The 16,588-nt window shown below is 46.0% G+C and overlaps 1 protein-coding gene across 1 annotated transcript in view; it reads right to left on the minus strand.

Moving 5' to 3' along the window:
• The window catches only part of sh3bp5b (SH3-domain binding protein 5b (BTK-associated)), a 52,651-nt gene that overhangs the window by 8,688 nt on the left and 27,375 nt on the right, over positions 1-16,588 (minus strand). The window contains exons 4-7 of the mRNA XM_084336463.1: positions 9,430-9,594; positions 6,859-6,989; positions 4,573-4,615; positions 3,198-3,417 (exon numbers count right to left, since the gene is read on the minus strand). Coding sequence (XP_084192589.1) covers positions 3,198-3,417; positions 4,573-4,615; positions 6,859-6,989; positions 9,430-9,594 — 559 coding nt within the window. The remainder of the gene's footprint in view (positions 1-3,197; positions 3,418-4,572; positions 4,616-6,858; positions 6,990-9,429; positions 9,595-16,588) is intronic.

The following is a 16,588-nucleotide window of genomic DNA, read 5'->3' on the forward strand; positions in this document are numbered from 1 at the left end:
ATGATGTCTTGGAACTAGCCCCAGTGTTTCCTATGCTTCAGAGACATGATGTCTTGGAACTAGCCCCAGTGTTTCCTTTTTTTTTTTTTTTATCCACTTTTTCTCCCATTTTCTATATATTTTTCTCCCATCCCAATTTCGTATCATCCAATTCAACCCTCCCCTGTCACGGACGCTGTTTCTTGCCTCCCACAAGCCGGCTGCAATGTGGACTAAGTCATACATAGCACAAGTCCCCTCCGGTACTTGAGGTAACAGCAGTCGCATCTTTTCACCTGCGCAGCTCGATCTCTCAGTGGCGAGGAGTAACGCGTGAGAGGCTCACGCTGCACCTGACACTTCCTGATTCTACTGCGCAGGCGCACCAACCGACCTGTAGGAGTAGCTGTCCACAACGCCCGATCCCCACCCATCAGTTTCCCACCCCCTAATACGGCCAATGTGTATTAGTACGGACGACCAGCTAAACTGAAAGCAAATGTGGAGCGCTGGGCTCGAACTGACGAGCCCAGCGTCTCCAGCATTTCGTGGCGAGCGCCTTGCCCACTACGCCACGTAGCCGCCCTAGCCCCAGTGTTTCCTATGCTTCAGAGAGACATGATGTCTTGGAACTAGTCCCAGTGTTTCTTATGTTTCAGACCAACATGATGTCTTGGAACTATCTTCAGTGTTTCCTATGCTTCAGACAACATGATGTCTTGGAACTAGTCCCAGTGTTTCTTATGCTTCAGACCAACATGATGTCTTGGAACTAGCCCCAGTGTTTCCTATGCTTCAGAGAGACATGATGTCTTGGAACTAGTCCCAGTGTTTCTTATGCTTCAGACCAACATGATGTCTTGGAACTATCTTCAGTGTTTCCTATGCTTCAGACAACATGATGTCTTGGAACTAGTCCCAGTGTCCGTTCCCTCTGCTCCCACACTACGATCTGTAAAATCTGATTACCTTTGATTAATTTAAAACATTAGTGAGATACCTGGAAACCTGGTCAATCGGGACCGTCAGTCTCTGAATACCTCACTCCCTTTAACCCTGGCCCGGAACACTTACCTCACTCCCTTTAACCCTGGCCCGGAACACTTGACGTTTAATGTGTTATACATAGATATTATTCTATGTATTTATTTTGCATTGTTTTGTGTTTACTTTAATGTATGTTTTAATGCTGCCATCTTGGCTAGGTCTCTCTTGCAAAAGAGATTCTTAATCTGAATGAGACTAAAACAAATGTAGTACTCCTATTTTGGACCTGACATTTCACTGATCGGTCCAGTATGGTAAGTCACCTCACCACCACGGTAAGTCAACTCACCACCACGGTAAGTCAATACACCACCACGGTAAGTCAACTCACCACCACGGTAAGTCAATTCACCACCACGGTAAGGAAACTCACCACCACGGTAAGGCAACTCACCACGGTAAGTCAACTCACCACCACGGTAAGTCAACTCACCACCACGGTAAGTCAACTCACCACCACGGTAAGGAAACTCACCACCACGGTAAGTCAATACACCACCACGGTAAGTCAACTCACCACCACGGTAAGGCAACTCACCACCACGGTAAGTCAATACACCACCACAGTAAGGCAACTCACCACCACGGTAAGTCAACTCACCACCACGGTAAGTCAACTCACCACCACGGTAAGGAAACTCACCACCACGGTAAGTCAATACACCACCACGGTAAGTCAACTCACCACCACGGTAAGGCAACTCACCACCACGGTAAGTCAATACACCACCACAGTAAGGCAACTCACCACCACGGTAAGGCAACTCACCACCACGGTAAGTCAACTCACCACCACGGTAAGTCAACACACACCACCACAGTAATTCAACTCACCACCACGGTAAGTCAACACACACCACCACGGTAATTCAACTCACCACCATGGTAAGTCAACTCACCACCACGGTCAAAGTGACTTAATTGTCGACCATTGTCACCGGGAAGACATTGTTTATGTATCAATGTGCTGCTTCCTGACCCAGCAGAGAGCTAACCTGCTTAGCGTTCCATGGGTCTGACGTGTCATGCTAGGATCACACATACTAAAGGCTCATGCAGCCATGGTACTTAAAAGGTGAAGGTTATGATGAAGTATTTGAGAAGCAAATAAAATGTCCCCTTGGGAAAAATAAATCCTGCTTTCTCCATTTTCCTTCTCAAGAAGGGATTGTGTGCGTTTGCATTGCATACGAGTAATTAATTTCCCTTCCTTTCCAAAACAGCATGGCTAAATGACGTGTAAACGACCACTTAATTCCTCTCTCATTAGCGACATACTCTGCCATTTAGCCTGGCACCAGGTGAACTGCCACCACAGCTGAAGTAGACTGCAAAGCGCTGAGGCAAGACGAGAGAACTTAACCTTTTCTAATTGGCCAATGACTCAGCAGGATCAAATCTGACTCATGCTGACGATCACAGCTTGACTCCCCCCCCCCCCCCACACACACACACACACACACTACAACGATACATCGGGTTGTTTCACACACAGATTTGTTCGCGGTGGCCCACCCATCGCATCAACACAGACCAATAATAACATAGTGCTTCTTGCATTGAGAAATCCTCTCCACAACCTGAGCCCGGCTGCCACCACCACAAATAACCTAAAGACCTATGGGAAACATCTGCACTGTACCAACTATACACGAACACAAAGAACTGGGTCACGGAGGCTGGATCACTGAGAACTAGAATAGCAGCTGTCTGAACTGCTGCGCTGCTGGGGTTGATGAGGTTTGCAGACATGTCCTTCTTTTCTATCTAGCTCTCGTTTAATGCGGTTGATATCTATTCACCTGATGCAGTGGTTCCCATACAGTACTTCTTTAGTCATTGGGTAATTGGAAACACACACACACACATATATATTTTTTACATTGACTTTGAAAATGGCCAAAGGTATTAATGTAGTCAGGAAAGCGTTTAATAAAATACCACACCTATTTTGTATTTTTTCTACTGGTCTCTTTTCATTCAAACTGATTTTCTCCCTCCATCTCATCCGCACTCCACCGTTTGGGAACCACTAACCTAATGTAAGTGAAAGGAAAGCAGTATCTCTAACAAAAGCTTCTTACATGCCACCCAATATATAATTTTTAAATCAAATAAAAAAACTTTTCTTGCAGTTTCCCGTCAACACCATATCGACTTCCTATACTTACTGGAAATACCATCCAACTCCATCTTGAAGCCGGAGACGTCGTCCCCGGCAATGCTGTCGCCTTCTGCGCCCACGCCCCTGCCACGCGGGCCCATGGCGGTGCTGCGTCGGCGCTCGTGGATCTCGTCAGAGATCACCTCCAGGCTCCTGAGCGCCGCCTTGTACTCGCCTTTGGCCTGCGACAGTTTGACCTGCAGCTCGTCCACGTCCGTCTTCCGGTGCTGGAAGGGAGCCGAGTGAGGCACGGAGTCAAGACACAAGTATTCATATGCCTTAAGCCACGCCCACTTCACAAAACCATTTAGCGCTCTCATTATCCTTATGACAAAGATATCTTTAAAGAAATAGAACAAGGAAATTGGCGTTTTCATTCAAAATTGGCAGACTTTGAAGGTTAATATATCGCACACTTTGGATACAGTGTCACAAGCTCAAAGGAAGTTGAAAGACAAAATAATTTTTTTCAATATTTCCACAAAAGTGATGAGTGATGAGTGATTCTGTTCATGTTAAAGAATACAAGAAAGTAACAAGTCAAGGCCGTTGTCGGAAAGTGGTGTTATTGTCCAGCAGGGGGCACTCTGTCCTCTGGACTTGGCAGAAAATGAATTGGTCTCTTCTTCCGCATTTTGACATGCCGGAGCGCTGTGATTGCTGGGGGCGCACCAGGCATGTGACAAAGCAGAAGAAGAGAAGAAGCTAATCACAGCGCTCCGGCATGTCAAAATGCGGAAGAAGAGACAAATCCATTTTCATGCAACGCTGCTCTCTGTGATTTCTACTCGTTTATAAAAATTATTTTAAATGTGTATTAGCAACGGCGAGCTTTCAAACCACCCCGCTTTTGTGTGTGAAACCCCTTGTGCAACTGTGAGTACCTTTGACATGTCTCCGTGATCAATTTTGAACAAACCGTTCGTAAATAACCAGTGCTTCAGGGTGAATGTTCCCATGGCTAGTAAGGTGGAGCAAGTGACTGCTGTATTCAAAGCAAGGCGTGCATCAGCAGTCACCAAAGGGGCTAGCCCAACATGTCATAGGCAGAAAGAATGCAGAGTTCAAGGTCAACAGTTCCCAGTTAGATTCTGGCTCCTCCTGGCAACACCTTGAAGTGTCCTCGACACTTGGCCTCTAACTGCTCCCGATGAGCAGGTCGGCACCTTGGCTTGCATGGTTGCCTCCGCCCTCGGTGTGTGAATGTAGGTTAATGTGAGGCATAAATTGTAAAGCGGGTTGGATAAAAGCTCTATATAAATGCAGTCCATTTATCATTTACCAAACCAGTTGACCCTTGACCGAATCTTAAGTCAACAGCTCGACATAAACCATGATGAGCAGAAAATAACCTTTAGATGAATAACCTGCCATATACATACCTCTAACTGTAGATAGTACTTTGCCTTCAATTCAAAGTAGGGCCTGTGGATGAGAGGTCAAGAGAAGAGAGAAAAACATTAGAGCCGATGGGAAGAAGAAAAGCGCTGTAGCTACATTATCACCATGGAAACCAGCAGGAGAGAGAGAGAGAGGTGGTTGTTGTTGCATCGGATGAGCTCACTGTGAAGGATGGATTATCACACAGCTGAGGCAATACACAGCAAGCCTAACAAACAGCAATGCTAGAGCACAAGCGAGAGAGAGAGAGAGAGAGAGAGAGAGAGAGAGAGAGAGAGAGAGAGATTTCTTCAGTTATGAGATTCAGTGCCTTGCTCAGGGGCATATTATTTATTTCAGTTACACTCCAGTTCCCAGCTCTTTAAATAAATCAAATCATTAAGCTAGTTGGTTTGAAGTTCATATGTTTTTATTAATAAAGGGACAATGCACATATAAACACTGATGTGCCAGATTTAGCCATCAGGGCTTATTTTCATCTGTAGTCACTGGGCAGGTTGATGGAAAAAAAATAACATAAACTGGGGGGGGGGAAAAGTAGGGAAAGGGAGGTGGTAGGTTGGAGGAGGGTGGTTATGGGTAAAGGGAGGTGGTAGGTTGGAGGAGGGTGGTTATGGGTAAAGGGAGGTGGTAGGTTGGAGGAGGGTGGTTATGGGTAAAGGGAGGTGGTAGGTTGGAGGAGGGTGGTTATGGGTAAAGGGAGGTGGTAGGTTGGAGGAGGGTGGTTATGGGTAAAGGGAGGTGGTAGGTTGGAGGAGGGTGGTTATGGGTAAAGGGAGGTGGTAGGTTGGAGGAGGGTGGTTATGGGTAAAGGGAGGTGGTAGGTTGGAGGAGGGTGGTTATGGGTAAAGGGAGGTGGTAGGTTGGAGGAGGGTGGTTATGGGTAAAGGGAGGTGGTAGGTTGGAGGAGGGTGGTTATGGGTAAAGGGAGGTGGTAGGTTGGAGGAGGGTGGTTATGGGTAGGGAAGGTTGAATGCTTGGGAGAACAGGTAGGTTTTGAGTCAGGATTTAAAGGTGGAGAGTGAGGGAGAGTCTCTGATGGTCTGAGGGAGGGTGTTCCAGAGTCGGGGTGCAGCATGTGAGAATGCCCGGGCGGGCGCCTGATTACTTTTACCAACGGATTTCCAGTTCCGCGTTCGCGTTCTGCGATCCGATTGGCCACTGACGTTTCTGGTCGCGCCAATCGTGTGACGCCTGTTTCTATCACCGGTTAAACTTAGGCGACTCTTTCGAAGTTGGTTAAGGTTAGAGTTTGTCTTAGAGCATGGCGATAGAACACCAGCCCTGATTCCAAACTCTAACCTTAACCAACTTCGAAAGAGTCGCCTAAGCTTAACCAGTGATAAACTAGACGTTAGGCAGTTTGCTGCTGTTCGAGGCGGAAATGGGCGCGTCACGCGATTGGGCGCACATGTCACATGACCAGAAACGTCAGTGGCCAATCAGATCGCACCAGAAACGTCAGTGGCCAATCAGATTGCAGAACGCGAACGCGGAACTGGAAATCCGCTGGTAAAAAACTAGACGCTGCCCGGGCTCCAAAACCTTTTTTTTTGGTGGTGAGGGAAGCAGTGGAAGAGGACCGGAGGGATCGGTTGGCTTAATCGGGAGCCAGTGGAGAGAGTGGAGGACGGGAGTGATGTGGTCACGGGACCGGGTGTTAGTGAGCAGGCGAGCAGCAGAGTTCTGAACCATCTGGAGTCTATGGAGGGAGCGGGTGGTGAGGCCGGTGAGGAGGGAGCTGCAGTAGTCTAGGCGGATGGATACCAATTTCTTCTCTGCGCATTCAGTAGAAGGCTATCCAGCTGCAAGCACAAACTAGCTCAGCACAAACAAATGGAAGTGGATATGGACCACTAGCCCAGCTTAAAACACAGGGAGACGTGTTTTTGGCCAACAGCTAGGCTAGCTGATCCGTATCCGCTTCCATTAACTTGTGCTAAGCTAGGCTGGCATGCAGTCGGATAGCTTTCTACTGAACGCACAGAGAGGAAATGAGTATCCATCTTCTTGTCTGACTCTGGAGAAGACATTCCCATTCCTGAATTTCCCAAAATGTTGGCCTGTTCCTTTAAAAACAGTAAGGTTTCAGAGGAGGAAGAACTTGTGACAAATGCCAATTCAGCTCCGACTTTATTTCCAATGAAGCAAACAAGCTACTAGTGTAGGTGAGTCACAGGAAAGTGTTGAGGTTCAATGGAATAGAGAAGCAGAAGTGTAATCACACACACAGACAGCGGTCAGCTTTGGGCCACGAGGTGACTCACTTTGATTTGTTGATGGTGCGTTTGAGCTTCTTCTCCAGCTGCTTCATGCGGCTCATGACCGTCGTGTACTTGGCTGCCGTCTCCTTGTGCACCTGCTCGCTCCTCGTCTTGGTCTGCTCCGCCCCCATCACCTTGAAAACCACAGATCAGAATTCAACCTCAAGTCCCGTTCGAAATTTTTCGAATTAGGGCTGTAACCGATACACATTTTCAGATTGAATATGAATTTAGATTCTGGAGGTTAACAATTAGATTTTTACATTTTTTTATTTAATTATTGTGTTAAAAATGTATTCATACTCCATAATTCTAATAGTACCCAGTGTACCAGATGCCTACTTTAGATGACAAACGGGGGGGGGGGGGGGGGGGGAAGAGAGACCCAGGGAAGAGAACGAGCAGTTGTATTTGTTTGCAACAAAAGATATGTTCACTGCACTGTTACTGCAGGAATAACTGTATTCCCTGAGGGCTGAGGCACATTTGCAAAATGATAAATTGAAGGAACCAGGGAGTGGGATCAGTGGAATATCACTTGTGTGGTCTATGTGTTTCTGCACCCATGTGTTTATAATGAGGTTCTCCTGCTGTGTGTTTATTTATTTTTTTATCCACTTTTTCTCCCATTTTTTCTATATTTTCTCCCATCCCAATTGCGTATCATCCAATTCAACCCTCCCCTGTCACGGACGTTGTTTCTTGCCTCCCACAAGCCGGCTGCAATGTGGACTAAGTCATACATAGCACAAGTCCCCTCCGGTACTTGAGGTAACAGCAGTCGCATCTTTTCACCTGCGCAGCTCGATCTCTCAGTGGCGAGGAGTAACGCGTGGGAGGCTCACGCTGCCCCTGACACTTCCTGATTCTACTGCGCAGGCGCACCAACCGACCTGTAGGAGTCGCTGTCCACAACGCCCGATCCCCACCCATCAGTTTCCCACCCCCTAATACGGCCAATGTGTATTAGTACGGACGACCAGCTAAACTGAAAGCAAATGTGGAGAGCTGGGCTCGAACAGGCGAGTCCAGCGTCTCCAGATTTCGTGGTGAGCGCCTTGCCCACTACGCCACGTAGCCGCCTCCTGCTGTGTGTTTATAATGAGGTTCTCCTGCTGTGTGTTTATAATGAGGTTCTCCTGCTGTGTGTTTATAATGAGGTTCTCCTGCTGTGTTTATAATGAGGTTCTCCTGCTGTGTGTTTATAATGAGGTTATCCTGCTGTGTGTTTATAATGAGGTTCTCCTGCTGTGTTTATAATGAGGTTCTCCTGCTGTGTTTATAATGAGGTTCTCCTACTGTGTTTATAATGAGGTTCCCCTGCTGTGTGTTTATAATGAGGTTCTCCTGCTGTGTTTATAATGAGGTTCTCCTGCTGTGTGTTTATAATGAGGTTCTCCTACTGTGTGTTTATAATGAGGTTCTCCTGCTGTGTGTTTATAATGAGGTTCTCCTACTGTGTTTATAATGAGGTTCTCCTGCTGTGTGTTTATAATGAGGTTCTCCTGCTGTGTGTTTATAATGAGGTTCTCCTGCTGTGTGTTTATAATGAGGTTCTCCTGCTGTGTTTATAATGAGGTTCTCCTGCTGTGTGTTTATAATGAGGTTCTCCTGCTGTGTGTTTATAATGAGGTTCTCCTGCTGTGTTTATAATGAGGTTCTCCTACTGTGTTTATAATGAGGTTCTCCTGCTGTGTGTTTATAATGAGGTTCTCCTGCTGTGTGTTTATAATGAGGTTCTCCTGCTGTGTTTATAATGAGGTTCTCCTGCTGTGTGTTTATAATGAGGTTCTCCTACTGTGTGTTTATAATGAGGTTCTCCTGCTGTGTGTTTATAATGAGGTTCTCCTACTGTGTGTTTATAATGAGGTTCTCCTACTGTGTGTTTATAATGAGGTTCTCCTGCTGTGTGTTTATAATGAGGTTCTCCTGCTGTGTGTTTATAATGAGGTTCTCCTGCTGTGTTTATAATGAGGTTCTCCTGCTGTGTGTTTATAATGAGGTTCTCCTACTGTGTTTATAATGAGGTTCTCCTGCTGTGTGTTTATAATGAGGTTCTCCTGCTGTGTGTTTATAATGAGGTTCTCCTGCTGTGTTTATAATGAGGTTCTCCTGCTGTGTGTTTATAATGAGGTTCTCCTGCTGTGTGTTTATAATGAGGTTCTCCTGCTGTGTGTTTATAATGAGGTTCTCCTGCTGTGTTTATAATGAGGTTCTCCTACTGTGTTTATAATGAGGTTCTCCTGCTGTGTTTATAATGAGGTTCTCCTACTGTGTTTATAATGAGGTTCTCCTGCTGTGTGTTTATAATGAGGTTCTCCTACTGTGTTTATAATGAGGTTCTCCTGCTGTGTGTTTATAGTGGGGTTCTCCTGCTGTGTGTTTATAATGAGGTTCTCCTGCTGTGTGTTTGTAATGAGGTTCTCCTGCTGTGTGTTTATAGTGGGCTTCTCCTGATGTGTGGTTCTCCTGCTGTGTGTTTATAATGAGGTTCTCCTGCTGTGTGTTTATAGTAGGGTTCTCCTGCTGTGTGTTTATAGTGAGGTTCTCCTGCTGTGTGGTTCTCCTGCTCACCCTCTGAGTGGCGTGGTTGAGCATCTCCTGCCAGGCTGAGTCAAACTGGCGGTTGTCCTCCTCCAACAGCCTCTGCTCAGCCAGCGAAATGGTCTCCTTAGCGGCCCGCAGCACCTCTATGGCCCTCTGGAAGTCCTGGGTGGCCTTCTGGGCCTCCAGTTGAGCCTGGGGGGGGGGTAGAGAGAGAGCCTGTTAGAGAAGGGTTACACTGGGGTACAAAGTCAGGCCAAGAGTGGCTCTTAATCCGGGCCTGTCCTGTTAAAACACATACTGTGTAAACAGACTAAATGTATTCTCAGGTGTTAGGATCATCAATGCAATAAACACCTCTTGTTGCATAGGAGGTGCAGCTATATTGGGCGGATACCAGGATAAAACAGGGCATTAGAGTTTTGGTGTTGGAGAATGATACCAGGATAAAACAGGGTATTAGGTCGCTTTCACACAGGGGCTGTTTGGTCCGGACTATCGGACCAGAATTCGATAGTCCGGTTTTTCGGGTTTGTGTGAATGCGCGTCGAATTCGGTCCGCGGACCAAACATGCGAACTCTGGTCCGCCTGAAAACGTAGGTCTCGGTTCGCTTCATCGGACCAAACGTGGACCAAACGTAGGAAGTCACCTGATAAACCATCTTGGGTATATTATTATTACCGCGGCGCGGCATTCACTGCAAAACAAGCACACTGCATCTATCTATCTATCTATCTATCTATCTATCTACTGTGCATCTTGGGGTAGAAGGAAGAAAAAAAACACAGCTGCTTATTATTATTATTAATATTATTACCGCGGCGCGGCATTCACTGCAAAACAAGCACACTGCATCTATCTATCTATCTATCTATCTATCTATCTATCTATCTATCTACTGTGCATCTTGGGGTAGAAGGAAGAAAAAAAACACAGCTGCTTATTATTATTATTAATATTATTACCGCGGCGCGGCATTCACTGCAAAACAAGCACACTGCATCTATCTATCTATCTATCTATCTATCTATCTATCTACTGTGCATCTTGGGGTAGAAGGAAGAAAAAAAACACAGCTGTTATTATTATTAATATTATTACCGCGGCGCGGCATTCACTGCAAAACAAGCACACTGTGTAAACATGTCTCGTGGACAGACTTGGGGGGCAGAAGACCAAATAAAACAGCTGCTTGTGGGGAATGTGGGCACTCACAAAAACAACGAGGTGTACAAGTTGTTTAGCGAGAGGATGGCGGTAATGGGAATTATAATCGAACGATGGATAAATGCCACACCTCTGCTACTGCTACTATCACGCTTCACGCAGTTTGTGTTGACGCGTATTTCACTTCCTGAAAGGGAGGGATTTCCACTCTCCATTGTGTCCAATAGACGAGCGTCCTTTTCGACCGCGTGACATTGTTCAGATAGTTTGGTGCGCCTGACAAATTGCTGTGTGAATGCAGACGAACCAAATGATCAATGCAACAATGTTGCAACTTCACCACCAGAACCGGACCGAGTCCACCACAACTATATGTGAAAGCACCCTTAGTGTTTTGGTGTTGGAGAATGATACCAGGATAAAACAGGGTATTAGTGTTTTGGTGTTGGAGAATGATACCAGGATTAAACAGGGTATTTGTGTTTTGGTGTTGGAGAATGATACCAGGATTAAACAGGGTATTAATGTTTTGGTGTTGGAGAATGATACCAGGATTAAACAGGGTATTAGTGTTTTGGTGTTGGAATGATACCAGGATTAAACAAGGTATTAGTGTTTTCATGTTGGAGAATGATACCAGGATTAAACAGGGTATTAATGTTTTCGTGTTGGAGAATGATACCAGGATTAAACAGGGTATTAGTGTTTTGGTGTTGGAGAATGATACCAGGATTAAACAGGGTATTAGTGTTTTGGTGTTGGAATGATACCAGGATTAAACAGGGTATTAATGTTTGTGTTTGAGAATGATACCAGGATTAAACAGGGTATTCGTGTTTTGGTGTTGGAATGATACCAGGATTAAACAGGGTATTGGTGTTTTGGTATTGGAGAATGTCTGCAACACTACACATCCAATACCAAAAGTAAAATTTCTAACAATTATAGTTTGTAGTGTAGTTTATAGTTTATAGTTTGGGCCAAGAAATGCAATTTAGAAACCTAGCATGAAGACTTACTGTAGTGTTGCTGTAACTTGGTAGGGTCAGTGGCTCACATCCTATAGCGGCTAAATGCCGCTTCTTTCCTCCAATCAGAGAAAGTGATGATGCAACAGCTAAGTAAGGACTTCTAGTGTGTGTGTGTGTGTGTGTGTGTGTGTGTGTGTGTAAGTAATACTGGAAGCATCCAGCTCGATTCCTTTCCTGTTTCATTACTCTTCCCTCCTAATCTACTAGCTGTAGTGGCTGACAGAAAGCCCCTCACAGCTAACTGTACAGTTTGAGGGGATTGGTGAAAAGCACAGAGTCATCGCTTTGATTGTGCACATTGGTGGTTGTGTGTGTGTGTGCGTGTGTGTGTGCGTGCGTGTGTGTGTGTGTGTGTGTGTGTGTGTGTGTGTGTGTGTGTGTGTGTGTGTGTGTGTAGGTATTCTATAGATACATTTTTGTATTACTCAATAGTGGCTGACCAACACGCAACACGGGAGCGGGAGGGGCGAGTGAGACAGAGGGACAGAGAGACAGAGAGACAGAGAGACAGAGGGGCAGAGAGACAGAGAGACAGAGAGACAGAGGGGCAGAGAGACAGAGTGACAGAGACAGAGAGACAGAGGGGCAGAGAGACAGAGAGACAGAGAGACAGAGAGACAGAGAGGCAGAGAGACAGAGAGACAGAGAGACAGAGAGACAGAGAGACAGAGAGGCAGAGAGGCAGAGAGACAGAGAGACAGAGAGACAGAGAGACAGAGGGGCAGAGAGACAGAGGGGCGAGTGAGACAGAGAGAGAGAGAGACAGAGAGACAGAGAGACAGAGAGGCAGAGAGACAGAGGGGTGAGTGAGACAGAGGGGCAGAGAGACAGAGAGACAGCGAGACAGAGGGGCAGAGAGACAGAGGGAGAGAGAGACAGAGGGGCAGAGAGGCAGAGGGGCAGAGAGACAGAGAGGCAGAGAGACAGAGAGACAGAGAGACAGAGGGGCAGAGAGACAGAGGGGCAGAGAGGCAGAGACATACACTACACGACCAAGGTACCCATGTACATGTCAAAATACTTCCCAAAGGTCAGTGAATACCACGATCACAACACCAGAGGGAGCTCCACAAATCATGTTAAACCCAGATTCGGCTCAAACAAGGGACTAAACACGTTTCACAATTATGCCACATCAATGTGGAACGCCCTACCCAAAGCTGTAAAGGAATGTGAATCACTACCCACTTTCAAAAACACTCTCAAAAAACACCTAAGGGAGACTGCAATTCGAAACTGGCCACTGTAAATGTCCGAACACAACCCCCTCCAAATTAATGTACAGTAAATTACCAAGTATGGTCATGTCAATATTCCAATGTACAGTTTTGTTTGTACAGTTGTACAGTGTACCCCACCCACCCCACTCCTACCCCCCCCCCCCACCCCCCCCCCCCCCACCCCCCCCCCCACCCCCCCAACCACCTCCAATGTACAGTCCCCCCCCCCCCCCCCCCCCCCCACCTACCCAATCCAATGTACAGTTTCTACGTCAAATGTATATACTTTTTTTTCTGGACTCTTTTTGTATCACAAACAGTACTGATTTGCAAATCTGGTATGTCATAAATGTATAGATGTAGCAGTACTGTCTATCTGTATGTCATATATGTTACGATGAATTGAAAATGGGGGACCCTGATGTAAACAAGACGAAAGTCTTTCTCTGGTCTGCATCCCCTTAACAATTGTATGTATTGAGCTGTACTGTACTGTACCCATTCTGCAATCTGTTAATAAAGTTTTCAATCAATCAATCAATCAATCAGAGAGACAGAGAGGCAGAGAGACAGAGGGGCAGAGAGACAGAGGGGCGAGTGAGACAGAGAGACAGAGGGGCAGAGAGACAGAGGGGCAGAGAGACAGAGGGGCGAGTGAGACAGAGAGACCGTCTCGTCTCGATACCTTCAGCCTCTCATAGTCATTGTTATATAGGCTTGATGCAATACAAATCCTAAACCTTTTGGCCAATATCTCATGAAGCTGAATCCATTCAGGGATGAAAGCCGAGCACAATGTCCCTCTTCTCAATCCTGCGCCACCGCCGTGCAATTTGTGAAACACCACAACAGTAGCGTGGATAGTGCGAATGAGAGATTCGAGACTGGCTGATGCACGGTAAAGCAAATCTGATGCAGATATTTCTGTAATCGATGAGTCGCCCCCAACCCTACAAGTCAGGTCTCAACAAAACAACAACATATGACCAGTGATAGCCAGGTCTCAACAAAACAACAATAATGAAGTGCAGGCTGGAGTCACGTGAAGTGGAGGATTCTCCTGACCCAATTTAGGTCCATTGAGTTAGCAAATTCTCTCTCTCTCTCTCTCTCCTTTCTCATACTTTACACACACACACACTTCAAAATCCATGTATCTCCACCAAACAACACTGACATGAAATATGGCCATTCAGGGAGTCAGAGATGGAGCTGGAGGTCCTCTCTGGGTGAGCTTTGGGACAACATTTAAATGGGTCTCTCGGTCTCTTCTGATATTTAAAAAAAAGGGGAAAAAAAGGAGGAGGAGGAGGAGGAGGAGGAGGAGGAGGAGGAGGAAAGATCGCTAGCCAAAACTAGATCAGGTCATCAGTGTCAGTGCATTCTCTGCAACAACTGGTCATTCAGGGTTAGCAATTTGGTTTTTATAAATTGGAACATTAACAAAACATAAAATACTTTGACAATTCTCCCATTAACCCCACATGCAGTATTGTGGACTACTGGTAAACAGGAAAGGAAAACAGTTCATTTCTGCCATAGGCTGAAAAATAAATGCACCGCAGCTTGTCATAATGACGTGACCGCGTGAGAAGTCTATTCTCAATCCTTCTGACATCACTGCGTGCTCACTGTAATTCCATTAGTCAAGGTCTTCCACATGCAAACACAGCAGAAGGCAAACAACCTCTGCCTTGTTATTATCATGTGGCCTATTCACGGATTTCCCATTACCTGGATGGGCTTGACCATGTATTTGGACTGGGGGTTAAAGCCAACCCATATGTCATTTAGATCCACATTTCTTTCTAGGATCTTTCTAGAAACTTTTTCAAAACAAGTCACAGAGCCGTACTGTTTTGTTTTGGTCAGTATAATTCATCCATGCAATGAATGTTGAGCATCACAGTTCTTCCTGGAATTACTGTACCACCTCTGCCTGAACCACAACTACTGTATGAAGAGACAGTGATCACCTCCAGTCTGAACCACAACTACTGTATGAAGAGACAGTGATCACCTCCAGTCTGAACCAGAACTACTGTATGAAGAGACAGTGATCACCCCCAGTCTGAACCAGAACTACTGTATGAAGAGACAGTGATCACCTCCAGTCTGAACCAGAACTACTGTATGAAGAGACAGTGATCACCTCCAGTCTGAACCACAACTACTGTATGAAGAGACAGTGATCACCTCCAGTCTGAACCAGAACTACTGTATGAAGAGACAGTGATCACCTCCAGTCTGAACCAGAACTACTGTATGAAGAGACAGTGATCACCTCCAGTCTGAACCAGAACTACTGTATGAAGAGACAGTGATCACCCCCAGTCTGAACCAGAACTACTGTATGAAGAGACAGTGATCACCTCCAGTCTGAACCAGAACTACTGTATGAAGAGACAGTGATCACCCCCAGTCTGAACCAGAACTACTGTATGAAGAGACAGTGATCACCTCCAGTCTGAACCAGAACTACTGTATGAAGAGACAGTGATCACCCCCAGTCTGAACCAGAACTACTGTATGAAGAGACAGTGATCACCCCCAGTCTGAACCAGAACTACTGTATGAAGAGACAGTGATCACCCCCAGTCTGAACCAGAACTACTGTAGGAAGAGACAGTGATCACCCCCAGTCTGAACCAGAACTACTGTATGAAGAGACAGTGATCACCTCCAGTCTGAACCAGAACTACTGTATGAAGAGACAGTGATCACCCCCAGTCTGAACCAGAACTACTGTATGAAGAGACAGTGATCACCTCCAGTCTGAACCAGAACTACTGTATGAAGAGACAGTGATCACCCCCAGTCTGAACCAGAACTACTGTATGAAGAGACAGTGATCACCCCCAGTCTGAACCAGAACTACTGTAGGAAGAGACAGTGGTCACCCCCAGTCTGAACCAGAACTACTGTATGAAGAGACAGTGATCACCTCCAGTCTGAACTCTGTTGCCTATAATCAATCCATACTTGTCGACACTGTCTACAACTGTCTTACTCTGTACTCACTTATTTCATTATACCAGTATATCCAACCTATAGTCTATCCATATAACACTGTGTAATTAGGGATGCACGATAATTATCGGGCCGATAATTATCGGGCCGATATCAGCAATTATGACGTCATCCCGATAAACTCGATAACGTTATTGATAGCTCCGATAACATATAATACATTTTTTGGTTAAAAGAAATCCGGTGTGGGTGGATTTGGATGAAAGGCGCTTGTTTTTATTATAGCCTCCTCCCGTTTTGCCAGTACTGTGGTAAAACTGATAGCGTGTGGTTTAGGAACAGGGAGTTTTTCACAAATCGAGCGCTCCCTTTCTTGGCTGTGACGTAGTCACGTTACATTCGGAGACAGACAGTCGATCTGCCAATTACGTCCCACGGCTTGCACCCACCTCTTCTTCTTACCACCAATCAGAAGCTCTCGTTCGTTTATTTACCTCCGGATTGTCAGCCATTACTCTACTCGGAGCTAACGTTATCTCCCCGCCAGCCACATTGACAAGTACCAGCGCTTATACATTACTGGCAAATGTCTTGTTGCACTTGTGGCAACGAGCATTGTCAGCATCGACTTTAGTAAAATAGACCCAGACTTTTGAACATTTCGTTCTCTCCGCCATTATGAGAGCAGAGCTGTCTGTACTGAGTCGGCAGCGCAGCACCCGTGTGAGTGAGTGTGTGTGTGTGTGTGTGTGTGTGTGTGTGTGAGTGAGTGAGAGTGTGTGTGTGTGGGAGGGAGCCC

Source organism: Notolepis coatsorum (genome assembly GCF_963971535.1).
Source record: "Notolepis coatsorum genome assembly, chromosome: 19".
Taxonomy (NCBI): domain Eukaryota; kingdom Metazoa; phylum Chordata; class Actinopteri; order Aulopiformes; family Paralepididae; genus Notolepis; species Notolepis coatsorum.